Genomic DNA, 26,737 nt, shown 5'->3' with positions numbered 1-26,737 from the left:
CAAGATATACTGTGTTCATCCATCTAAGAGCTTGTTTTCTTGGTACCACCTCAGAAATCATTCCAAAGGCATTCTCTCCTAGTGTCGAGAGATTGGTGGTTTCTCGGAGTACCTCAGGGGGGCAAATTCACGTATTCTCTCACTGCAGGGAAGCAGCACATATTTTGTTTTAAACCACCAGCGGAAATTGCCACTGCTGACTTTTGCGTGAAGAAGAGGAACAAAACATGTTGCCGTGTCTTTTCTTTTAATAGTCAACGGGCAAGAAATACCCCCTATGGTGGCATTCTAAATTTGGTAAACCTGTAGTAAAGTTGTGAACACACACATTGCTTGCCATACTTTAGGGAGGGGTGTGGGAAAACTGAAAGGAAGTGAAAGCAGAGCAACGGAAGTGGATAAAGTGATGCAAAACAGTTCCTCTACAAAAAAAACTTATAGGAAATGGGCTTGTTTCACCTGAGATGCGTGTGCTGGAGGCAGAGAGCCCTACGCCCTGGGGAATTAAAAGTCTGCCCTCCTCACAGAAAGGTTGAAACACTGATTTGGATGTTTGTTGTGGGAGGACAACAGGCCGTGTGAGAGCTGCCATGTACAGTCATGCAGGTCGTGCCAAGGGGGCACACGGAGGTGCAACTCGGCCCCTGTGTCGCTCACTAGCCAGTAGCTGACCAACGCCTGCCTCAGTCTCTAGGAAGGGCATCTGCTTCACGCTCCCAGGTATGCCATTGAGACTAGGACTGTCAGTCCCTGAAAATGTCCTGGCTGCTGTCCCCCACCCGCTTTGCTACCAGTCTGAGATTTGGAACCGCAGAGGCTCTTACAGAGTGAGTAACTTCACCTGGAGCAAAGGGACCAAAAGATGAATGACGTTGGCCAGCGCTAAAACGGCATTGCTTATTTCCTTTCAAAAGCCTGGTTAAGTTCTGAAGGAGCCTTGGGCGTTGGTGAGGGAAGGGCAGCATTTCTGCAGGTTTCAGCCGAAGCAGAGTAGCCAGGATCCGGGTGAGGTTCCAGAAGCTGGGATCGGGACTCCGGTTATGGACTGTGACCGTGCAACGATGCCTGTCCCAGCTGCTTGTGACGTGCGTGGGCCTTTCCCCTTGCTCTTGGAAAGGCAGCCTTCTCGAAAATTCTCCTTAACCTACGCTTTCATTTTGCTGATGAGTCAGACTTGAAATACAGACTGAGAATTGTAAAAGCGAATGTGTGAAATTTTGTTACAACTTAAATTGAAGGTTTATCTAAAGTTTTGTGACTCACCCAACTGGATGTGGTTAATACGAGTCCTAAACTTTGTATTTGGGTCAGAGGAATCCAGGAAACTGAGGCTTCAGGTTATTCGCTTAAAATCTATAAACACAGCCATTTATTCTCATATGTGTATTTATATTGTGGTATAAAATCTGTTTATATACCCACACCGTCCTGATCTCTGGTCTCAGGAATGCCTAGTATAATGGAAGATGTGCAGAGCTTTTGTTCAAAATGGGCTTGTGTGTCCTCAAGAAAGTTGTTTAATCTTATTGTGCCATTCATTATTGCCTCATCTGTAAAATGGAATAAGTGTACTTAACCTCACAGCGCTTCTGTGGAAAAGTCAGTGAAGTAGTATATAGGAAAATGCCTAGCAGTTACCTGACATAATTCTTTATAATTGTAATATGGAGTCATTTTCCCTTTCCCCTTGCTCTTTGAAAGGCAGCTTTCTAGAAAATTCTTGACAAGTATTCTCTGTAATTGTTCATTTAAGCAGTTGAGGATACAGCCCACAATTTAGAGGAGCAAGTTGTATGCCCCTTCTAGAGTTTGTCTCGGGGAAATGTTTGGAAGTCAGATGTAGTGATGCTTTATTTTTTATTTTTTTCCAGCCACAGGACGAAGTCTTCAGGCTGGCCACCTCCTTCAGGAACCTGGGCCTTGAACCAGGTGCCACCCTATGGATGGGAGATGATGGCAAACCGAGACGGGCGAGACTGCTTCATCAAGTAGGTTGAACAGATGGCATGAACTATAAACCCTTGGCTAGATGGACCTCTCTCTGTTTTGACCCTTGACTCTTAGGAGAATGAACATACTTAAATGAGGGACTCGCAGGCCTTTTGAGGCCATTACTGAAGCAGCTTGATCTCCTCTACCTTCTGTATCGTGTGACGTGGGATTGCTTCCCATTCCCCTTGTTCCTGGGCAAGCTCCAAGTCACTGGGTGGCATGGTAATCCTGGCCCATAGCGAAAGTGTCCATTATTAAATAGCAGACCAGTTAAATTCATTGTACTGTGGCTAAGAACTACAATTCAACATGGAGGAGCATCATTTCCAAAATTTCCCAGAAATGGTCAAGACAGGAGATGTTGCTGGCTTATCTGTAACTAGACAAGTCCGCTAAGAGAAGTTTTGCATTACGTGTCTGCAGTTTCTCACCCTGCCATTGGCTAAGGTTTTGGATTGTTGTGATGCTGTGGTTTTTGCAGTTGTGTGAGAAGAGCACCTGTATTTCTCAAAGTGGCCAGGGTCCACCCTGCTTCCTCCTCCAACCTAAGGGAAACATTCTTAAAGACGAGAAGTTAGTGAAATAGATTTGAAATCAATAAGCATGGTTAACTGTAGCCTTATACAGTTGAACCCAGATCAGGGGCCAGGGGAAAAGATCTTTGACAACCACTAGGTTCCAGCCAAGCTGACCAAGGACTGATTAGTGAATCGAGGACCATCATGAGGTGGGGAATCCTTTCTATTAAAATAACAGTATCTGCCAAGATTGGTTTTTCGGGGTTTGGTCTTTTGGACCCAATCCAGTTAGGAATGCTGGAAAGTAGTCAGGATGAAAATGTACATGGGCATGTGGCAGTTCCCAGCCTCTGAAGGCCAAATTTCTCCCCTTCCCCTAATTGCTGCAGAGGGGATAGGACCCTCTCTTCTGAGGACAGTGTGTTGCTGAGGGTCTTACCTCCACAGTCCATCCCAAGAAGATCCAAGTTGCCCTTGAACATGGCTCATCCCGGGGAGTCTGTGGAAAGTAGCCCTTTGTCTCTTTGAGGCTTCCCCAAACTTGTGCACAGAGAAACTACAATAGAAATGACAGTGGGAGCAGAATCTTCCAGAAAGCTCAAAGACTGGAAGAAAGACCAACCATTTTTCTTAAACCCTATATTTTGAATCATTAATTTCATACAGTTGGCCCAAGTCCCTCGTGCTGCTTAAAAGATAATGATTTGACATTATATCGTGCATCTATCTTGAACATGGTTATAGATTTATGTAGTGGACCAAGTTCAGGTGACCTTGATGCTTTGACTCAAAATGATAAAAATGTCTATCAAAGAAAATGTCATTTGTAAAAGACATGGATAATGAATTTACGAAGGTAGACTTCTCAGGTTAAAATGGCTTTTTCTTTTCCCTTGGTTGGATTTGGATTGGTGTATGGTCCAGGCCATTCAGTCAGTAAGTAGAAACCCAAACCAAGACAGACTGGTTAGAGGTGCCAGGAACTCCAGCTAGCTACCTGCGTGCGTTTCCCTTCGCATCATTGACAATTTTAAGGGCCAGACGGGGTGTCAACTGGACATTTACACTGACCCAGTGCCAGCTGTTAAGCTGTGTAAGAGCAAATCACCAATTTGTCACTTTTCCAATTCTGTTGTTTTTCTTTTTTGTACTTAAAAAGTAAGTTTCCACAGTCCTCTCACAGATGCTGTTTTAAGATGTCAGGAACTGTACTTCTTCTGAAAGTGATCTCTCTTTATCATTAATGAGTTTTATAAATCATGAGAATCATTCTGATTTTTTTTTCTTACCTACTGAGTAATGTCCATTACAATGATAGAACTCTATTTACCAGAGTTTCCAGGGGAGTTGGGGTTTGCAGTATGGAATATATCTGTACTCATTAGTCTTAGAAGTTCAAAGGATCATTTGAAAATTAATCTGTGGCTAGTAATTAACACCTTTGCATTTAATTTTTCACTCTTTTATATGTTCTCTTTGAAAGAAATGAGCTGTTTTGGTTTTGGTTTATCTCGTCATTAGGAATGCAAAGATGCTACATCAAACAATTGTTTTTGCTGGAGATAGAGCTAGTTCTGAGCGATGGGCAAAGCTATGGGAGGAACTGGGCTTCAAATGCCCAAAGTTAGAGTCTAATAGCTAGATAATTTTATCATTATGAGTCTTTCAGAACAGAGCCCAGCATAGTTCGAAGTCTATTAAAATTTCATCTTCCCCCCTCCCCTCATCAATTATTTAGGGTACGGCTGGTTAACCTGTTTTCTGTAGTCACTGATCCATGGGGTTAAGCAAATCAAGGACGTCAGTACACACACATTAGTGTACATTCAAATAATATTGTACAGTCTACAAACTAGTGGTTCTCTACCTTGGCTGCACATTGGAATAACATAAGGAATAACCACTACTGATGCTTGGGTCTGAGTTGGGGCCTGGGAATAGGGAGTTTCAAAAGCACCCCAGCGGATTCTAATGCGCAGCCACACTTGCTGCTGTGAAGCACAAATGAAGTGACTTCATTTATTTGGCTTCCAGGCAGGAATGATTATCCCCATTTTCCAGATGAGAGAACTGAGATTCAGACTGATCAAGTGGTGTTCCCTAAGTCACACACATGTACCCAATCTGAATCCGTTGCTTGTTCAACTACACCAGATTCACCATTATGAAAGGACCACTTTTGTTGGTATTCTTAGAAAAATACAAAGTATAGCCTTTTAAGAAACAGAGAATATTGTTTAAGAAAAATGGTAGACACAAATAAAAATGTCTCATTTCCATCTTGTTGCTGGTTAAGAGAGAGAGCAGAGGAGGGAAGGGAGAGAGACAGAGGTGAAGAGAGAAATTTCAAGGACAGCCAAGATTCTCAGAAAAGAAGTGTTCTGGTGAGAAATGGATAAGAGAGGGAGAAATGGATGGAAAGAGAAAGGAGGAGAAACAGAGAAAGTAGTAGTCTGAGCTGACTGTAATAATACCAGCGTCAGTAAATAATAGGTATAGATGTAGACATAGACATAAGCATAGATATAAATTAGATATAGGTTTAGATGTAGATGTAGATATTGATATTAATCAAAAAAGAAAAGTTGCCGTCAAGTTGATTCCAACTCATGGTGACCCCATGTGTGTCAGAGTAGACCTGCACTCCATAGGGTTTTCTTGGCTGTGACCTTTCAGAAGGAGATCACTAGGCCTTTCTTCTGAAGTACTTCTGGATGGGTTCAAACCACCAACCTTTTTGTTACTAGCTTAGTGCTTAACCATTTGTGCCAGCCAGGAACTCGTAAGATATTGATATAAATATATAGATATAGTTGTAGATATCATTTTAGAGAGAGAGAGCCCTACAGAACACAGAGTGACCATACAGCCAAGTTTGCCCAGGAGGGTCCTGGTTTATAGGTATTGTTCTCACATAATTGCTGATAGCATCTTCTTTGACTCTCAAAAGTGTTCTGGTTTGAATAATACAAGATAAGATGACTCTATTTATGTGTCGCTGTACTAAAATGTAGAAAATCCTTGCAAAACATAAGATTGCACTTAATCTTGACAACGGTCCTGTGAGGTAGTTAAGCCTCACAGAGCAATCTCCCTATTGCTGAAGAAGCTGATGTTCACAGAAATTGGGGTTTCCACATCCTGTGGTTGGTCGGAAGCAGTGTTTGCACCTAAATCTTCAGACTCTAAAGCCTGAGTTCTTTTGGCTCTATTGTGGCACTTAATCCATGCAAAGACCCCTATATTTATATCTTTGATTCCCCCACCCCCACCTCAGTTTACTTCACCTGTCCCTGACATGGCCTCCCCACTCAGCATCTTTAGAGCTAGACCTAGTCATCCTGGTTATTTGGTCATGTTCTTCTTTAAAAACTATCCTTGGCCACATTCATCCATCCATCCATCCACCCAACATTGACTGAGCACCACCAATTGCTGAAGCCACCACCTGTCTGTTTGTTGCACTGTTGTAGCTTGCATGTTCCTGTGATGCTAGAAGCCATGCCATCAGTATTTCAAATACCAGCAGGGTTACCTGTGGTGGACAGATTTCAGCAAATCTTCCAGACTAAGACAAACTAGGAAGAAAGGTCTTTCAATCTAATTCTGAAAATTAGCCAATGAAAACCCTATGGATTGTCCGATATAGTGTTAGAAGACAAACCCCTCAGTTTGGAAGGCATTCAAAATGTGATTGGGGAAGAGCTGCCTCATCAAAGTAGAGTCAACCTGAATGATATGGTTAGAGTAAAGCCTTCAGGACCTTCATTTGCTGATGTGGCATGGCTCAAAATGAGAAGTAACAGCTGTAAGCATCCATTAGTAATCAGAACGTGGAAGGTATGAAGTATGAAGCAAGGAAAATTGGAAGTCATCAAAAATGAAATAGAACACTTGAAGATCAACATCCTAGGCGTTAGTGAGTTGAAATGATTGGTATCGGCCATTCTGAATCCAAAAATCATATGGCCTATATGCTTGGAACACCAAATTGAAGAGGAATAATATTGCATTCATTGTTAAAAATGACATTTTGAGATCTATCCTGAAGTGCAACGTCGTCAGTGATAAGCTAATATCATATACCTGCAAGGAAGACCAGTTAATACCACTATTATTCTTACACAACAACCACAAATGCCAAACATGACAAAATTTAAGATTTTTTACAACCTTCTGCTATCTGAAATTAGTTGAATGTGCAATCAAGATGCACTGATAATTGCTTGTATTTGGAATGGAAAAGTTGAAAACCAAGAAAAGGATAAGTAGTTGCAAAATACAGCTTTGGTGATAGAAATGAAGCCAGAGATCCCATGGTAGAATTCTGCAAGACCAATGACTTATTCATCAGAAATATTTTTTTTCAACAATGTAATCGATGACGACTATACACGTGCATCTCACCAGATGGAATACACAGGAATCAAAACAACTACATCTGAGGAAAGAGACAATGGAGAAGCTCAATATCGCCAGTCAAGACAAAGCCAGGGGCTGACTATGGAATAGATCATCAGTTGCTCATGTGCAAGTTCAAATTGTATCTGAAGAAAATCGAAACAAGTCCACAAGGGCCAAAGTATGACCTTGAATAAGTCCCACCTGAATTTAGAGACCATCTCAAGAATAGATTTGGCACGCTGAACACTAATAACTGAAGACCAGAAGAATGGTGGGAAGACATCAAGGACATCATACATGAGGAAAGTGAAAGGTCATTAAAAAGGCAGGAAAGAAGGAAAAGACCAAAATGACTCTGAAACTTGCTCTTAAGCACAGAGTAGCTAAAGCAGACAGAAGAAATGATGAAGTAAAAGAGCTGAACAGAAAGTTTTAAATGGCAGCCCGAGAAGACAAGGTAAATTGTTGTTACAAAATGTGCAAAGACCTGGAGTTAGAAAACCAAAAGGGAAGAACACGCTTGGCATTTCTCAAGCTGAAAGAACTGAAGAAAAAATTCAAGCCAAAAAGAATTGGTCGATGTTCAACTATTTCAAGAGGTATCATCTGATCAAGAAACGCTGGTACTATAAGAAGAACTTCAAGCTGCACTGAAGACATTGGTGAAAAACAAGGCTCCAGGAATTGACATAATACCAACTGAGATGCTTCAGCAAACGAATGCAGCGGTGGAAGCGCTTACCCTCTATGGCAGGAAATTTGGAAGACAGCTATCTGGCCAGCCCACTGGAAGAGACCCATATTCATGCCCATCCTTTTAAGAAAGGTAATCAAATAGATTATAGAAATTATCAAACAATATCACTAATATCACATGCTAGCAAAATTCTGCTGAAGATAATTCAAAAATGACTGCAGCCATACATCAATAGAGAACTACCAGAGTTCAAGCTAAATTCAGAAGAGGATGTGGAACGAAGGATATCATTGCTGATTTCAGATGAGTCTTGGCTGAAAGCAGAGAATACCAGAAAGATGTTCACCTGTATTTTATCAACAATGTAAAGGCATTTGACTACGTGGATCATAACAACTTATGGATAAGATCACAAAGAATGGGAATTCCAGTATACTTAGTTGTGCTCATGTGGAACCTGTACATGGATCAAGGGGCAGTCATTCAAACAGAACAAGGGGACACTGCGTGGTTCAGAATTGAAAAAGGTGAGTTGCAATGTTCTATTCTTTCTCCTTACTTATTTAACCTGTATGCTGAGCAAATAATCTGAGAAGCTGGACTATATGAAGAAGAACACAGCATCAAGGTTTGAGGAAGACTCATTTACAACCTGAGATATGCAGATGATACATCCTTGCTTGCCGAAAATGAAGATGACTTGAAGCACTTACTGATAAAGGTCAAAAACCACAGCCTTTAGTATGGATTACATCTGAACGTGAAAAAAACGAAAATCCTCACAACGGGACTGGTAAACAACAATGATAAGTGGAGAAAAAATTGAAGTTGTCAAGGATTTCATTTTACTTGGATCCACAATCAACGCCCATGGAAGCAGCAGTCAAGAAATCGAAAGACTCATTGCATTGAGCAAATCTGCTGCAGAAGACTTGTTTAAAGTTTTCAAAAGCAAAGATGTCACTTTGACGACTAAGGTGCACCTGACCCAAGCCATGGTCTTTTCAATCGCCTCATATGCATGGGAAAACTGGACAATGAAAAAGGAAGACAGAAGAAGAACTGATACATTCTAACTGTGGTGTTGGCGAAGAACGTTGCATAGACTAGGGACTACCAGAAGAACGAAAAAATCAGTCTTAGAAGAAATACAACCAAAAGCTCTTTAGAAGCAAAGATGGTGAGATTTAGACTTACTTTGGACATGACGTCGGGAAAGACCAATCACTAGAAAAGGACATTATGTTTGGTAAAGTAGAGGGTCAACGAAAACGAGGAAAATCCTCAATGAGATGGATTAACACAATAGCCACAACAATGGAGTCAAACATACCAATGATCATAAAGATGGTGCAGGACCTGGCAATCTTTCTTTCTGTTATATGTAAGATTCCCATGAGTTGGAGCCGACTCACAGCATCTCACAATAACAACAACAAATTCTAAAGATACCAAGATGAGTAAGACCATGTCCTACCTTCAAGGATCTCGGAGTGTAGTGGAAGCGATAGTAAAATAATTGACTATGCTTTGGGTAGAGTAGAGCCTCTCAAGGAGGAATTCATTCATTCTGTTGGGAGTGGGGGTGAAGGCTATGGGAGGATGCAGTCCATTGCCATGGCCTCACACTATCGAGAGGCCATTCATCGTCCTTCTCAACCGAGCAATGTCTCTTTCAGCCTCTTTAAGGACATGTAATATGTTTTAATCGTCAGACTAGAGAGCACTATGTGTTATACTTTTTTCCATGTTTTTAGTTAAATGGAGTAAGAGCATGTTTGTTTGACTAGGGGTGGTGATGGTGGGATGAGTTACAGAAAAAGTAATGTGCTTCATAAATCTGGAACTTTGGTTTTTGTAAATTGAAGGAAAAATTCAAGCATGAGCAAAATAAACGTTAAAACATGAAGTGGCCAAGTGGTTATGATGAACCAAGTGTGAGCCTAGGGATAGGGATAGGGATGGGGGGCAGCGGAGGGCCGGAGAGGAGACGGGAGGGCCATTTCCAAACCACATGGGCTGAATTTTCAAGTTCTAAATAGGAGGGGATGGTTTTTGTTTTGTTTTTTTCTTTTTGTCTGCTACCTGGCTTTCTGGCCACCTTCATGCTGTATATCCACATAAAGTAGCCCTGTGTGTTTACTGGACTGGACAAGACACACAGCTCTGTTATCCTACCAGCAGTTCCCATTGTGGGCAATTAAACTAAGTCACTATCTTCTTAATGCAGAAGAATTCAATTCTGAAACCTGAATAGCCAAAGATTAGTAATGAGATGTGGAAACTTCCATATTGTTCACCAGTATGGACTTGTCCCAACTTGGGAGTAGTTTAGCCATTCCTGTCGGCCAGTCAATTCAGTGGTCAATGTGAAATGTATTTTTGGCTCATCTATCTCCAGAAAAGAATAATCTAAAGAAATACAAGCAGTTTTTTGCTGCCCACCCCCGCCCATCCCCGCCGCTTTCTTTTTATCAACAACAGCAGAAGACAGTCAAGTCAATGCGATAGGATTCTGTCTTTGTAGAAATTAGAAATGGCAAAGGTTTACCTCATTCTTCCTGTGATCCCCAAAGTATTCCCTTTATGGCTTTACTGAGTCCAATTCAAATGTCCCCGATAGGGAAGAAACCATCGATTCCCTTTAAATATTATTTAGTAGTTCTATGGGATTCTTCTGGCATTTTTTTCTTTGACTTTTATCCCATGATTTCATTAGAGAGTATTACTGTTATTCCGTGCATGCATCCCCTTATCTGTTTCTGTGGATGAGTTACCTTAAACTTTTCTAGATAGTTTTGAAAACTTCCCCCCGCCCCAAAAAATAAAGAGAGTCAGAAAGAGTTAAGTTGTAAAACTGGATGTGGGTATTGTGGTTGCGACCCCCATCCCTCGTGATAGTTTCGTGTTTGAAGCAGACTGCGGTTTCTTACTCTGTGAAGGTTTTAAATATCCAGAGAGTTAAGAACGGGCATTATGTTAGAGAAGAGGCAGTTTGCCTCATTTTTTATTTTAGATGTAGACTTCTGAAGTAAAACCTATTTCCAGATGCACACAATGGGTTCTGCATAAAATGCAAATAACTCCCTGGTGGCAAGAGCAAATGCCCTTTGGTTAACGAAGTTCCTTAGGATCCTGAGCATCCAGTCAAGGAGGTATACTGTAATTTCGGAATTGGGGGACAAAGTAAATGTGATAGTATCATTACACGAAATGAACGGTAATTATGCCATGTCAACGCAAATGCTTCCCAGGCTGAACATTCAGGGCTGTTTATTCCCTTCACTGGAGCAGATTTGTTTTCTTTCAAAACTGACAAAGCACCTATCCGCTGAGTTAATAATTGCTGCTCCCAGCAGGAAGGTAAGTTTGCAGAGTTGATGGAAGGGCTTTTAACAGAAAGGCTCTGAAATGACACTATCATTCCACGTCTAACTTGGCATATGGCACCAAGAGCTGTGCTAGGCAGACTTCTCTGCATAAGAGGCTGTTGTATTCTCGCTATGTGTTTGCTCTTGAAACTTTGTTGATTGACTTCAGCTAGTCTTTGCTGTAGGACAAGCCCCCAAAACACTTGGCTTATTTGTCCAGCAGGCCACGTTATCGGAAGGGATTGTAATTATCTAAGTTCCTTGGGCCACTTCACTACTGGAAAGAGTTGGGGACGTGCCCATTTGGGCCGAGCTGTGGGCAGCAGGTGAGCTACTTCATGGGGCCGGCTCATTCTTGTCCTGGGTATTTATGTAGCCCCTAGGGATGTACATGCGGTGGGTCACAGAGACCATTCGGAATCAAAGAGACAGCCAACCTGTGAAAAGGCGAAACACCTGGAGGACCAGGTTTCCGTCACAGCCTGTAATTGAAATACTAGCTTGGGGCCGCTGCCACCCTGTGATTCTGTAGAGCGGCGGCCTTTGGCCTTCTTCTTTCTAGATTGAGCCAACCCTTGCAGACAGCAATTTTGATGTCTTTGCCCAAGGCTGGGGCACAGGCAGAAATCCTGGCCTTTGCCAAGCACCAAGTGGGTGGTGTGGGAGCTGCTGCCAGGTCAGTTGGCTGAAGTTAAGAGGACACGGAATCACCTTTGTGACAGGTGTCTTTGCATTATTGTCCACACTCCTGCAGAAGAGGAGGAGGGGAGGGATCAGGAGAGGAGGCGGTGACAGAAGTGCCTTAGTGTGGTCCATCAGGGCTTGGGGAAACAGCAGTTCTCTGCCAAGCCCTTGACCTGTAGCTCCTCTCAAAGCTTCAATGAAGCCTTGTTATCAATGGCCAATTTCTGGGCAACAGCCTCTTCAGTTGCAAAGATGGTGAGAGATGGCTGTATGGGCATCTGTGTCAATGGGCATTGGAGCAGTCTGAGTCAAGAGCCTCCGTGTTGACTCTGAGCTGCACCAGGACTGCAGGTTTGACCACAGCAGTTCAGACTGGAAAGGCCAGAAGAGACTGCCAAGTGGGTTTGAGTTGCATCTTAAAGGATGCTGTTGAGAATGCAGGGCCAACTACATAATTTGCCGGGCCTATTGCAAAATGAAAATGCCAGCCCCTTGTTCAAAAAGGAAGATAAAAGTGCACAGAAAGGTACTAAAATATAAAGCTCTCCCCTTTCTTTTGAAGTCTCTCTGTTGACTTGTCATAGTTTATTTGCTATTTAACACCATTCTAAGTAAAGACAGATTAAAATTTAAAATTATTAGGAATTTTACCAGTTTTAAATATAAATATTTTTCTTGTTAAATGCCATTGAGTCGATTTCAACTCATAGTGACCCATGTGACAGAGTAGAACTGCCCCATATGGTTTTCTTGGCTGCAGTCTTTACAACAGCAGATTGCCAGGCCTTTCTCCCACAGAGCCCCTGGGTGGGTTTGAGCCACCAACCGTTCCGTTAGCAGCTGAGCACTTAACCGTTTGCACCATCAGGGCTCCTTAAATACAAATATAAGAGCATTAAACTCATATGCAGAATCACCAAAATTACACAATTCATATTTTATACCTTGTACATGCGTATGTATCTCACTCTAACCAGAAGAGCGGAAACGCTGCACAAACTAACTTAACTGTTTTTATTTTTCTTCTTGATATGTGCACATTCTACTGACATGCTTTACCTTTGGCTTACTGGTGAGAAAGGAAGAACTGAAAGGAAAAGGAACTGTGGTTGCCCTATCTTTCCTTTTCCTTCTAGGCCATCATGTTCAGTGTGAGTGGTTGGCCAATTCAGGGAAGTAACAAGACTTAGAAAGGACATGCTAGGGTTCCTTGGTCGTTCATGTTTCTTAGAATGCCATTGTCTTCTTTCTGCATTCGAAGCAGTTGTGGGTCAAATGGAAAGTATAACCTCTCAGGGCTGCGGGCAGCCCTGCTTGCTCAGTTGTAGATGTAATATGCTTACCTTGAACTGGCTGAGTCTTGATGGAGTCCCCAGGCATTGTGGGTCTACTGGAAGCCTGTGTTCATGAATGCTACGTGCAAATGGAGCAGCCAGGAACAGCGGACATGTGGATTGCATGAATCTCCTCTGCTCATGTGCATGCTCCATTGTCCCATTGAACTTCGCTTATGAAACACAAGTTCAAAGACAAAATTCTTAAGAATTTCAAGACAGTGACAGCAAGCATTAAGCCCAGTGTGAGGCCCTTCTGAGCATAGGTCTGTCAGCCACTGCACAGTTGACCACCCTGGAAGAGGGCCATGTGAGTATGTGTAAAAAAGGTAAACTTCCTTTCCTGTTTCCATCTCCAACGCAGCAAATTAGATTCTGGAACAATTACGTGAGTGCCCTCTTTCAGGTTACAAAAACAAAACTATGCTCATGTGAGAGAAATTAACCAGAAGAACCACACACAGAAGGAAGGGGTCATCTCAGCAAGCAAGGACGGATTGAGGTCACATCAGCTTAAGCACGTCTTGAGACTTAGTTTCTTTCGGACTCTGCTTCTGTTGCTGCGCCCCCCCCCCCCCGTCTTCATCCTCTTCTCCCTTTCCTCTTCTTCATGGCTTCTGTTTACTTAAGGTTTCTACCTATTTCTTTCTCAGAATGTGTCTCAGCTTCAATGCCTTTATCCAGTTTGTGCGTCTCGTTCAAACTTGGTGAAGGAAAGCACAAATTAAAATGATTTGTCACTATCTAGCATAACAAGTGCCTTTGGGGCAGAGTTTCTGTGATTCTGATGGCACAGCTATTGATCTCTGTCCAGTTGGTGAAGGCAGAAGTGATGGGGTGAAATGGTCAAAACCATCTGTGAACAAGGAGCTGTTTAAAATTCTGGCTCTAAAAAATGGCTGTGAGCCCAAAGATCGGCCTTAGTCTCTCCAATATATCACTTCTTACTTGTAGTGCTGTCTTAGACTGAGTTCTCTAGAGAAGCAAAATCAGTGAAGTGTATATATATGTATATACATTTAGAGAGAGATTTACATCAAGGAAATGGCTCACGCTGTTGTAGAGGCTGGAAAGTCCCAAGTCCGTGAGTCAGGCGTCAGGCTGGAGGCTTCTCCTGACTCACATAGCTGCAGGGGCTGACAAATCCAAGACTGGCAGGTAATAAGGCAGGCTGCTGGCTCAAGTCCAAAGAACCAGAGGCCAGATGATGATGAGCTGAATGCAGAATCCAGAGCAATCAAAAGCCAATGAGGTTTGCCAGAAAGTCCACCTACACTGGATGCAGGCCACACCCCCAAGGAAACTCCCTTTTAACTGATTGGCTGCTCATAGCAGATCTCATCATGGAGGTGATTATATTATATCAGATCTCATCATGGAAGTGATTACATCATTACATAACTGCCAAACCACTGAGAATCATAGCCCAGCCAAGTTGACACACAACTTTAACCATCGCAAGTATTCACTTTGGAAAGACTTTGACCTTATCTTATTTTGAGCAAGGTTCAACCAGAGAAACAGCATCAGCAAGAGATAAGTATTAAGGGAGTGGTTTACGTGATTGTGAGAGCTGGCTAGGCAAGTCCGAATTCTGTAGTTCAGGTGACAGGAAGGGCAGGCTAGAACTACGGGTCATGAGCTGAAGCTGCAGTCCATCAGGGAAGTCCCAACTGTGCTCTTAAGGCCTTTCAACTGTTTGGATCAGACCCACCCAGATTATCTAAAATCATCTCCTTTACTTAAAGTCAACTGATTGTGGATTTAATCACAATTACAAAATACCTTCACAGCAACACTTAGGTTAGTGTTTGATTGAATAACGGCACTGTAGTCTCGCCAAGTTGACATCAAACTGACTATCACAGAAAGATTTTCCCTTTGCAGAACACTTCATTCCCAGGGTATCAGAGCCATCACTTCTACTTTTACTCAGCATGATCAGTTCTTAATTTTTTAATATGTTGTTATCAAAAATGTTATTTTAAAAACAAAATGCCAGAGCCAGAGAGAAGAGCCAGGTGACAAATTAGTAATTTGGAAAATTGAATATAGCTTTAAAATGGAGGAGGGTGCTTATTTATATTTTAGGTTCCCTTCCAGAACCCAAGTGAGAAAATTTTTTTCCCTCATGATCTCAAGTACTTTGGAGGCAGAAGTAGAACAGAGAAGGTGTCAGGATAACTAAATGGCGACCCAGAGAAAGTGGAGACTGAGGCACCTGGCTGGCTCTGGAGGAGTGAGGGCAGTTGGCCAGGTGACCCCGTGAGCCTGGGCAGATTCAGCTGGTTGTCAAGCCAAAGCAAGAGGTAACACCTTTTGAGAGTAAAGCGTGCTCAGATGGTGTGAGCAGATAAACAGCCAGGCATGTGTTTGAAAGCTATTCTTGCATAGCACTGACATCCATGGCCTATCTCTGAAGGGTGTTCTAGGAACAACATCATGAAAATCTGTGAGACAAGTAGAACTTTTAATGTGAAAGTGCCGCAACCCCACCCCCTTCCTTGTGGTGGGTACTCAGAGGGAGGAGATCTGCTGATGGTAGGGTTTGCAGCTGCACCCCACTTCCAGCCTGCACCTTCGTGGGAGAGGGATGGAGGGACAGGAAATGATAGCAATGGGGCAGCCCAGTCACAAAGGAACGCCGAACGCAAGTACAAATAATTATTAGGGAGGTGAAAATTACATAGCAACTTGCTCTTACTAATAGTCTACGGAGAAATAGTCCCATTGTACTTTTAAAGAGTTAATTGTCCATGGTATTTTGAAGAAATTCTGCTCATTATCCTTGGGGAATTTTATAAAGCTGCAGTATAAGATCCCCAATTCATTTCTGGTGATGTTCTGTTCTAGGCTTCCATGACACCATCTCTCTTCTTTTGATCCGAGCTCACTGGAGCTTTCTTCTCTTGTCTCCTCAGCAGGTTCTTCTTTTTTTCCTCAACTTCAATTTTCCATATTACCAAGTCTGCATTTCTACTTAAAAGCCACAAAAAAGATAAAGGATTCATGGGTTTAAATATGTTAATACCATTTGCTTTGGGTCCAAAAATTGCGGGAGACTCATGACTGTGCCCATACAGAGGATGAAGGAGATCAGCTGGAGTTGGTTTGCACTGCCTAGAATATTTTATAGACAATAACAGGTGTTCAATGAATAAATAATTGAGTAGGTATTCCTATGTATGTATGTATGAGTGGATGGATAGATGGATGCATGGATGGATGGATGGGTGGGTGGGTCAGTTGATGGATGGATGAATGGATGGATGGATGAATAGGCCTTTTCTGAAGCATTATATTCAGTAGGTCATTAGGGAAGATGCTGGTACACAAATTTGTAACTTAAAATTCTCTCTCCTTAAGTTGCTGATGTAGAAATTTCACTATCATAAATCAGGCATTTAGGTAAAGCCTATATTTCCCAGTAGGACCCTGAAGGGCCATCAAAGTCTTCTCACTGATTCATATGTTAGTGTGACTGTTTGTCAGATCTTCAAAATTCAATATGTAATGAAGATATCTTCAGTGTATCCCAGTAACAAATGGCATAGAATCATAGAGGAAAAACACTTGGGCTGGGATCCCAGCTCTTCTCATATTAGTCGCATGATGGGGGTAATCATTTGAACACTGTGATTTTTCATTATAAAACAATGTATTTGGACTAGAAAACTGTATCAGTTGGTGTGATGGTTAAGCTTGTGTATCACCTTGGCTGGGCCATGATTCTCAGTGGTTTGGCAGTTATGATGTAGTTTTGCAGTTATGTAATGATGTAATCACCTCTGTGATGAGACCTGATATAATGTAATCACTTCCATGATGAGATCTGCTATGAGCAACCAAATGGTTGAAAGGGAGTTTCCTTGGGGTGTGGACTGTATCCAAAATATATGGACTTTCTGGCAAAGCTTGCTGGTTTTGCTTGCTCTGGATCCTGCATCTGGCTCGTCATCATCTGATCTCTGGATGTTGGGACTTGAGCCAGCAGCCTTTCTCTTACCTGCTGATCTTGGGTTTATCAGCCCCTGCAGCTATGTGAGTCAGGAGAAGCCTCCAGCTTGACTCCTGACCCACGGACTTGAGACTTTCCGGCCTCTACAACTGCCATTTCCTTGATATAAATCTCTCTATCTCTCTCTCTCTTTCGCTCTCTCACACACAGATACGCTTCACTGGTTTTGCTTCTCTAGAGAATCCAGCCTAAGACAGTTGGGAATCTCGTGAATTACAAGCATCAGCGATTCCTTAACCAATTTAACTTCAATAATAAAAACAATTTGTTGGTTTATGTACCTAAAAGGTGAGTGGGAAATCTGTCACAGCCAAGAGGAGCCTAAGGAGACATGACAATTAAATGTAATATGGGATCCTGGAACAGAAAAATGACATTAGGTAAAAACAAAGGAAATCTCAGTAAAGTATGGACTTCAGTTAATAATAACGGATCAATATTGGTTCATTAGTTATGACAAATGTACCATACTGATGTTAAGTAAGATGTTAACCACAGGGGAAACCACGTGCCAGGTATGCAAGAATTCTCTGTACTCTCTTCACAATTTTCTGTAAAGCTAAAATTGTTCTAAAAGTAAAAGTTTATTAGAAAAAAATATTAAGTGGTAAGGTCAGCTTCAGAAGAGGTTTGAAGAGAGTCCCAGAGTCAGCAGGGCTCTGCTTCATCTCCCAACGGGTGCAGCCTTTCTCAATTTCCCGCCCACCCTCCAGAAGAGGGGAGAAGCTGCATTCCAGCAGTCTCAGCCATAGCCTCTGGGTTCTAGATGATTGGACAGGAGGAGGTCAGACACTCAAACCTGAACCAATCACTGTGGGTAAGCAATGGAAGGTGCTGGTTGGCTTAAACCAAATAGAGCCCACTCCCAAAGTGAGAGTGGCATCAATTCCACCCAGATCACCTGAGAAAAGCGGTTTCCCAAAGGGACCAGAGGCCTGCAAACTATTTCTGTAAACGGCCAAATAGTAAATATTTTAGGCTTTGTGGGCCATAGGGTCTCTATTGCAGCTACTTAACTCTGCCATGGTAGAGTGAAAGCAGTCATAGATGTTAAGTAAATGAATGAGCATGGCTGTGTTCCAATAAAACTTTACGGACACTGAAATTTGAATTTCATATCATTTTCATGTATTGTAAAATATTATTCCTATTTCTATTTTTTTCTACCATTTAAAAATGTAAAAACCATTTTTAGCTCACAGGTGGCTGGTCAGGTTTGGCCCAAGGGCTGTAGTTTGCATATCCCTGTTCTAGATAATCTCTCCAAATGCCCTTTAGCTCAGTGATTATTTTTCTTGGAAATCTTACCGGGGTCACCTTTACTCCTCCTTTCATTAGTACCCATCATGGGATGACCCTCAGCTGGTGCGTTTGCTGAAAATCCTCAACTTTGCTCTGTTTCCTACTTGAAACAAGGCATTTGGAAGGTCATGCAATCTCTCCTCCTTCCCCCACATGCGCTCAATTGTTATATCTTGGCTGCCGTAGAACACTTGGGAAAAAACAGGACCATACACTGTTAGATATTTAAGACAATGATTCTTCCCCATCACCATTATTAGAAATTAAAGACCTGCCTTCAACTCTGCAGGTACAATTTATAGTTTGGTGAAAACTCTGTCATGTTGCTAAGCAATCGTTCTATTTTTGTTCACCTTTAGCGGTGACTTCTTTTCTTTTTCTAGCTTAAATATTAAGAAGACTGAAATTATCTTCAGAATGATATATTTCTTAAAGGCTTGATTTTCCAGTCATTGGAGAGAGAGCCATTATGGAAATGCTTGAAGTATGTAATCAAAAATGTAGGTTTAAAGATCTTCAGGGTCAGATGGTGACCTGCGAGAGAGGGATGGCAGGTGGAGCTGAACGATAAAGAGCAGAGGGAGGAGAAAGCCAAGGAAGCTTTTCATCTCCTACCAGGAGTGCATTTGGCTGGATCTCGGGAGGAAGATGAAAAGAAAGCAGGCTTGTGAGAAAGCAAAATTCACTGGCATAGCATGGTGCTGGAGGAGGGCAAGGATATATTTTAAAACTAAAATGGACAGCTGTGGAATGATTTGGTCAAAAGTACTTTGGCAGCCTTGGCATTTAAATCCAAATACCTTCAGTGCACATAATGACTTTTCTTGTTCACTGTTTGTTTATGATCCACCTACTTCTAAAAAAAGATCTGAGCCTCCCAGAGCCTGTGGGACTCTTCTGTGAATTTCAGAAGGCACCCCTTTGGGGTGATTGTGTCCCTGCAAATGGTATCCTTGTACCAAGTTTCAGGGCTCTGTGAGAGGGTTGAGTTTCAACCCTCATTTGGCTCCATGGCCAGGGCCCCACACAACCATTCCTCATGCCTACGTCTGAGGTGGCTCATGGTAAAAGGTGAGTCTGACTGGGTGGCAATGAGTGTGAGTCACTGTAAAAAATGGCATGGGGGAGGTGTCTGACCTCCTCTAACTTCACAGGGAGAAAGGAATCAAGGTCAACAGCCCAAGGATGATTCCTATGAGGTGGAGGTCAGACATGCCTCCTCTCTCTCGCCGTCTTTACCAACGCTGACACCAACCGACCCTCCTGTGGCATTTCTCTGCTGGGTTCGATAATTCATTGCAGTGACCACACAGAACTCACAGACCATACTCATGATTATGGGGTTTATTAGGGAAGTAACAGGTTATAATTCAGGCTCAAGAACATCAAGAGTAGGGGATAGGACTGTTAGGGGCCAGGTAGAATTCACCTGCATTCACACTGGTGCATGTATCAAATGGAGAATTCATTTGTCCAGCTGTTCACAAATGTAGATTGTCATAATAATGACCAAGTACAATTGATAAACTCCAGAATTTTATTATACTACGAGTTGGAGTTGACTCGACGGCAACGGGTTTAGTGGCAAAATTTCTAAATTCCTAGTGTACGATTCCCTCCCTCTGTGATCTCTCAAGCCACTATTCTGAGGTGCCCTCGAGGTTAAGGAGGGAGGGTTAGCTTTGGCTCTTTCTCCGAGTGGTTCCATGATGCTTTGACTGTCCCTGGGTGGAGCAAATGCTTAAGGTGCTAGGCTGCTAACCAAAAGGCTAGAGGTTCAAGTCCACCCAGAAGCACCTCAGAAGAAAGGCCTGGTGATCTACTTTCAAAATATTGAAAACCCTGAGGAGCACACAGTTCTGCTTTGATACACATAGGGTCACCGTTAGTCAGGGTCAACTCAATGGCAACTGGTTTTTTCTCTAGGGATTTTGTTGTTGTTTTTGTTTTCTTTCCCTTTCTTTTATTTTCTAAAGAGTAGGGCTCCCTTGTGGTAAATTCTGTCTGCTGGCACATCTTTAGGCTTTTATTGTACCTTCTAATAGCAGCCCCTTCCCAAAATGTTCTACTGCCTGATGCCTTTTTAGTTTACAGTTTGTAATCTGCAAACCATCAGGAAACCAGTTGACTAAACTTGTTAGAATTATGTATAACATAAAAGTTAATAAGCTCTAAGCAAGATCTTCATGGATTTAATGCCCAAGCTGCATCATATTTCCTTGAACTGTTCAAAAGCTCTTTGATTTAGATTTTCCACATCTCTGCCAATGCTGGTTTGTTGTGTTCCAGATGGTTGCATTTTTAGGAAAGTGACCTCCAAATAATGTTAACACAGAAGGTTGTTATTGCCTGGGAATAAAAGTGAAGTTGCTGGAAAACATCATGGTTAAAAGTGTGAGCTCTGGAGCTAGGCTGCCTGGGGTTGAATCTTTCCCTACCACTTACCAATCTCCTGATAGTGGGCAAACTGCCTAGCCTTTCTGTGCCTCATTTTAGCCATCTGTAAAATGGGCATAATAATAGCTCCATTGGATTGAAAGAGCATTAAATGACTTAATTTATGTGAAGCACTAAGAACAGGAAGTACTCCAGTGTTAGGTTTATTATTGTTATTAGCGGTAGGAGGAGGACAATTAAGGAAGCAGGCTCTCCAAACAGACTTCAGGTTAAATACCATGAGTGTGACTGGTGCCTTGGGAGAGATGAAGTGTGCTCTCCTGATACCTGTAGCTTTGAAATATATCAAGTTCTAGGTAGGGTCAGCCATGAGTCAAATTTTAGGCTTACCAGGTTTGACCTTGATATCCCCACTTCTGCTTTGGTTCCCCTGTCCTACAGCATCAGCTCCTTGGTGCCCTCACGCTCCTTGCCCACTTAGAACCTGCATTGAGGAATGGAGCTGTTAGAGCCAGTCACACTAGTCTAAATGACCGAGGAGCCAGTACACTACTTCTCGCAGGGGTGTTTACATTTGGGTTGTTTCCACTTTGTGTCTATTAAAAATAATGCTGCTGTGAATATTCGTGTCTAAGTCTTTGTGTGTGAACCTATGATTTTATTTCTCTTGGGCAAGTACATAGGAGTGGAATTGCTGAGTCATATACGAGTTGGAATCGACTTGATGGCAACGGGTTTGGTTTTTGGTATGGTAAATTTATGGTTAACTTTTAAAGAAATTGCCAAAGTGTTTTCCATTTTCCATTCTTACTAGCAATGTATGAGGTTTACAGCTTTTCCACATCCTCACCAATACTTGCTATTGTCTCTCTTGTTGATCATAGCCATCCTATGGCTGGGAAGTAGTATATTATTGTGGGTTTGATTTGCATTTCCCCGATGGCTAATGATGTTGAACATCTATTTATATTCTTATTGATCGTTTGTATAGCTTCTTTTGGAGAAATATCTACTCAAATATTTTGCCCATTTTTAAATTGGGTTGTCTTCTTACCACTAGGTCATAAGAGTCCTTTATATAGTCTGGATAAAATATCTCCACTTCTGATTTCTTCAAACATTTTGTAATGATTTTTTTTCTCAGTCTGAGAGTGCTTCTGGGGCGGCAGTTTCAAGCTCAGGCCTTTCAAAGTGCCTTCCACCAGAGCAGCACTGATTAGCGATGCCCCCAAGCACATAACTCTCTTCGTCCTCTCCTGGTGGGTTAGTTCCCTTGCTGTGACTAAGCCATCAAAGCGAAGTTTGCCTGTGTCAGTCTCTCTTAACTGGGCACAGTCTGACACGAGCGTCATCGGCCCCAGATTTTAATTTTAAATGCCTTCGGTCATAATGTTGGTACCTGAAATCTGGAGCATCCAGAGTGAGTGAGCGACAGGTGCCTATAATGAGCTCCTTTCCTGGGGGATTGTTCTTAATGTATGCACAGGTTTGCCTCTTCATTCACCAAGAGCCCCTTGGGGCGCACAGCCTTGTTAGCAGTCTAGTTGCTGGAGCGCAGGAACTGCTGACTCTAGAAAAGTCCATCTCTAAAGGATTTGAGAGTAATCCTAATGTCACTTCCACTCATCACAGGTCTCCCTCCGGATCCTTTTCCCCGGTGCCAGCCTTCATAACACATTCTCTAAATCTTCCTCATGCGGGAGCCGCGGCCATCTGGTGGTCAAATGAGCTTTCAAAGTGCCTTTGACAGCCTTGTGGAAACCAGAACTCATGAAGCACCTTGGGTTTCCAAGAGGCATGATTGATGGTTGACAGCAGAAAGGCTTCAAATCACCAGAAGTTATCCTGTGAGAAAACAGTCTAATTTCCCCACTAAGTCAAAAAGAGTTCTTAGGCTTTAAAATAATACTGTTGGCTTATACACTAGTGTGCATATCATCAAGAGGACTTACTCACAAGTCGTGCTTGTTAAAGTCCCGATTTTTGACAACAACAAACCAAACAACCAAACCCATTGCCACTGTGTCGATTCTGACTTATAGCAACCCTATAGGACAGAGTAGAACGGCCCCATAGGGTTTCCAAGACTGTAATCTTTACGGAAGCAGACTGCCACATCTTTCTCCTGCAGAGCAGCTGGTGGGTTCAAACTGTCAAGCTTTCTTTTCGGTTAGCAGCCAAGCGCTTAGCCACTCTACCACCAGGCCTCCTTTTTGACATGTTCAGTTGTAAATATTGCTTCTGAGGTTCCCAGGAATCCCTGTCTTCGAATTAGAAGTCGAAAATTAAGACAGGATGCTTTTACTTACTTACAGTGTGTTTTCATCTGCTACACGCAATAGCTTCATCCAGTCATCTTCGTGGGTTATCATATAACCGAGATTGAATTTTAGAAAGCTGAGTGGGGAAAAAATACTCAAATAAGCCCTGAAAAAGAAAACATGCCCTCGGGTGACCGTTTTGTCTTCTAGATTGTAAATTCCTAATCAGTGCCTCTCTTGAGGGATTAATATTGTTTGAGTGACTAAGGTGGCCCCACATACTTCCAGACGCTTAATTAAAGCTGTGGCTGATCTTTCACTTGCAGGAGAACATCACTCACCTAGAGAACTCACTAGACATGTTTCCCCTTATCTCACCTAGTATTTGGCCTCATTTCTTCCTTCATTATTTACATTTCTGTTTTATTTTATTGGTGCTGCTTCTGTTACTGTCAATGATCCTTGTTAATCCTTTGGGCTCAGGGTTTGCAGTATTAATCGACCCTCACCCAACATCCGAGTCCTGAGTTACAATTTTTTTGTCTTCCTTCTTTGTGAACCTCAAGCAGATCACCGTGTCCTTGGAATCTGGGTGTTTTTTGCTTTTTTTTTTTTTTTTTTTTTTTTTTTTTTTTTTGCTTTTTTTGGTTTATATTGCTTTGCATTTTTGCCCTTTCACTTAGGAAAAATATCTTTCTCCTGTTTTAACCGTCTGTGATGGTTAAGGTTGTGTATCAGCTTGGCTGGGCCATGATTCTCAGTGGTTTGGCAGTTATGATATAGTTTGGCAGCTATGTAATGATGTAATCACCTCCATGATGAGATCTGCTATGAATAGTCAGTCAGTTGAAAGAGAGTTTCCTTGGGGGTGTGGCCTACGTGCAATATATGTGGACTTTCTGGCAAAGCTCACTGGCTTTTGCTCACTCTGGATCCTGGATCTGGCTTGTCGTCTGACCTCCAGTTCTTGGGACTTGAGCTAGCAGCTTACCTGCTGATCTTGAGACTTGTCAGCCTCTGCAGCCTGTGAGCCAGTGGCCTGCCATCTGACTTACTGATCTTGGATTCGTCAGTTCTGCAGCTATATGAGTCAGGAGAAGCCTCTAGCCTGGCCCACAGACTAGGGACTTTCCAGCCTCTATAACCACATGAGCCATTTCCTTGATGTAAATCTCTCTCTCTCGTATGTATACACATACATACATACATCTATATATATATATACATGCTTCACTGGTTTTGCTTCTCTAGAAAGTCCAACATAAGACACCATCTTCTGCATGTCAGTCAGATGTAGAAGAAAGTATAATCTGCATTGGCTCAACGTACCTGAAATACTGATATAAAGGTTACTTCCCCTTGATCTGGAATTCAACCACCACAATACCCTACTAGTAAAACCTCCTTACAGAGCTGAGATGCCATGGTTGGAATTTTTCCTGAGGGGTTAGATGAGGCCTCGTAAATTTTCATTCTGAGGACATTTTAAAGTGTATGAAATCTTTCTTGGCTTAGTGGGGAAATAAGACTGTTTTCTCAGACAATAACTTCATCTGGCATTTTGGAACCTTTCTGTTATCATCCTTCAACCAGTCAATCAGCAGGAATTCATTGGTCAATTCCTATATGCAGATGATGTATTAGGTAACATGAGATATAGGGAAAAATACAAACTGTGGCCCAGATTTCGAGGAGCTTGATATTTGTTCATATATTCATTTATTCACCTAGTGTTTACTAAATATCCACTGTGTGTTGGGCACATAACCTAGCTGGGGAAAAATAAGCAAAACAGAACAATCTAAGAGCTATATAGTAGAACAGAGATGGGACAAGCCTTCTGAAGGAAGTAGCTGGCAGAGTTAAGGTATCTTGTCTACCTCACAGTAGTAGTTTGGTGGCAGCTTTCCCCACATCTGATGTGGTTGCAAAGCCTCATGTCCTGACCCAGAATGCCTACCTTGGTGAGTAGCCTCTGGGGTCTTAAAAGCCTGTGAGCAGCCATCTAAGATACTCCACTGTTCTCACCCCTTCGGGAGCAAGGGAGAATGAAGAAAACAAGATAGAAGGGAAAGATTAGTCCAAAGGACTAATGGACCACAGCTACCACGACCTCCACCAGACTGAGTCCAGTACAACTAGATGGTGCCCAGCTACCTCCACTGACTCCTCTGACTGGGATCACAACAGAGGGTCCCAGACAGAGCTGGAGAAGGTTGTAGAACAAAAGTCTAACACACAAAAAAGACCAGACTTACTGGCCTGACAGAAACTGGAGAAACCCCAAGAGTATGGCCCCCGGACACCCTTCTAGCTCAGTAATGAAGTCACTCCTGAGGTTCACCATTCAGCCAAAGATTAGACAGCCCCATAAAACAAAATGAGACTAATGGGGCACAACAGTCCAGGGACAAGGACTAGAAGGCAGGAGAGGACAGGAAAGCTGGTAATAGGGAACCCAAGGTCGAGAAGGGAGAGTGTTGACATATCATGGGGTTGTTAACCATTGTCATAAAACAGTATGTGTGCTGTTTAATGAGAAACCGTTTGTTCTGAAAACCTTCATCTAAAGTACAATTAAAAAATAAAAAGAATTAAATAAAAAATTTAAAAAAAAAAGACAGAATGCATCAGGCTCCTCACCTTAGAAACATTTGCCAGGGTGAGAAGAAAGGTAGCAGCATTGCTAAGTGGAAGACTCCTCTTTGAAGTCTCTTAACCTTTGTTCCAAGGGAACATTATTTACAGCATAAATGCCTGGAGTGTAATAATCCAGTGTTAGGAATCCTTCAATAAATCTTACCTTAAAAGGACTCTTTCATACTTACGTTTAACTCAGTGTCCAGGATCATCCATAACTGTCCTCAAGTCACCCACTCATTATTTATTGAGCCACCTAGTCTGGTTATCTCATTATATTAGTTAAGCTATTGCTGCATAACCAACTACCCCAAACCTTAGTGACTTAAAACAACATATGTATCATCTCCCTTTTTCTGTAGGTCGGGAATTTAGACATGGGTTAACTGGGTCCCCTGCCCCAGTATCTCTTGTTGTTGTTGTTGTTAGGTGCCATCTAGTTGCTTCTGACTCATAGTGAACCTATGTGACAGAGTAGAACTGCCCCATAGGGTTTCCTAGGCTGTGATCTTTACAGGAGCAGATTGCCAGGTCTTTTCTTCCATGGAGACACTTGATGGGTTAGAACTGCTGACCGTTCGGTTAGCAGCCAAGTGCTTAACCATTGCACCACCAGGGCTCCTTACAAGGCTGCAATCAATGGGTCAGCTGGGTCTTGGGTCTCATCTGAAAGTTAGACTGGGGAAGGATCAGCTTCCAAGCCCATGCAATGGTTGTTATCAGGATTCAGTTCCTCCAGAGTTGTTGGATTGAGTGCATGTCCTTCATTGGCTGTTGGCTGATGGCTGCCCTCAGTTCCTTGTCATGTGGGCCTCTCCAACATGACCACTTACTTCATCAAAGCATGCAAGCTGAGAAGACCATAGAGAGAGTCTGCTAGTAAGATGGAAATCGTAAGTTTTATAACCTAATTATGAAATTGATACTGCCTCAACATTGCCATATTCTATTAGTTAGAAGCAGGTTACTCAAGGGGAAGAGATGACACAAGGCAGTGAATACCAGGAAGTGGGGATCATTGGGACCCATCTTAAAAGCTGCCTCCTAGATACATAATTATTCAGCAAACATTTATCAATCACTTCTGTACCTGTGAGTGTGATCCTGTTTGGAAATAGG

General features: G+C 42.3%; 1 protein-coding gene across 2 annotated transcripts in view; it reads left to right on the top strand.

The window, feature by feature from the left end:
• Positions 1-460: 460 nt before the first annotated feature.
• The window catches only part of FRMPD4 (FERM and PDZ domain containing 4), a 217,706-nt gene continuing 191,429 nt past the window's right edge, over positions 461-26,737 (top strand). Inside the window, exons 1-2 of one of the 2 annotated variants that reach the window (XM_023740711.1) lie at positions 461-720; positions 1,872-1,988. In XM_023740711.1, coding sequence (XP_023596479.1) covers positions 1,951-1,988 — 38 coding nt within the window. In that variant the 5' untranslated portion in view covers positions 461-720; positions 1,872-1,950. The other variant, XM_023740710.1, reaches the window with a different exon arrangement.

Source organism: Trichechus manatus, unplaced genomic scaffold (genome assembly GCF_000243295.1).
Source record: "Trichechus manatus latirostris isolate Lorelei unplaced genomic scaffold, TriManLat1.0 scaffold00162, whole genome shotgun sequence".
NCBI classification, from domain to species: Eukaryota; Metazoa; Chordata; class Mammalia; order Sirenia; family Trichechidae; genus Trichechus; species Trichechus manatus.
This window is presented reverse-complemented; position numbering and strand designations above follow the sequence as displayed.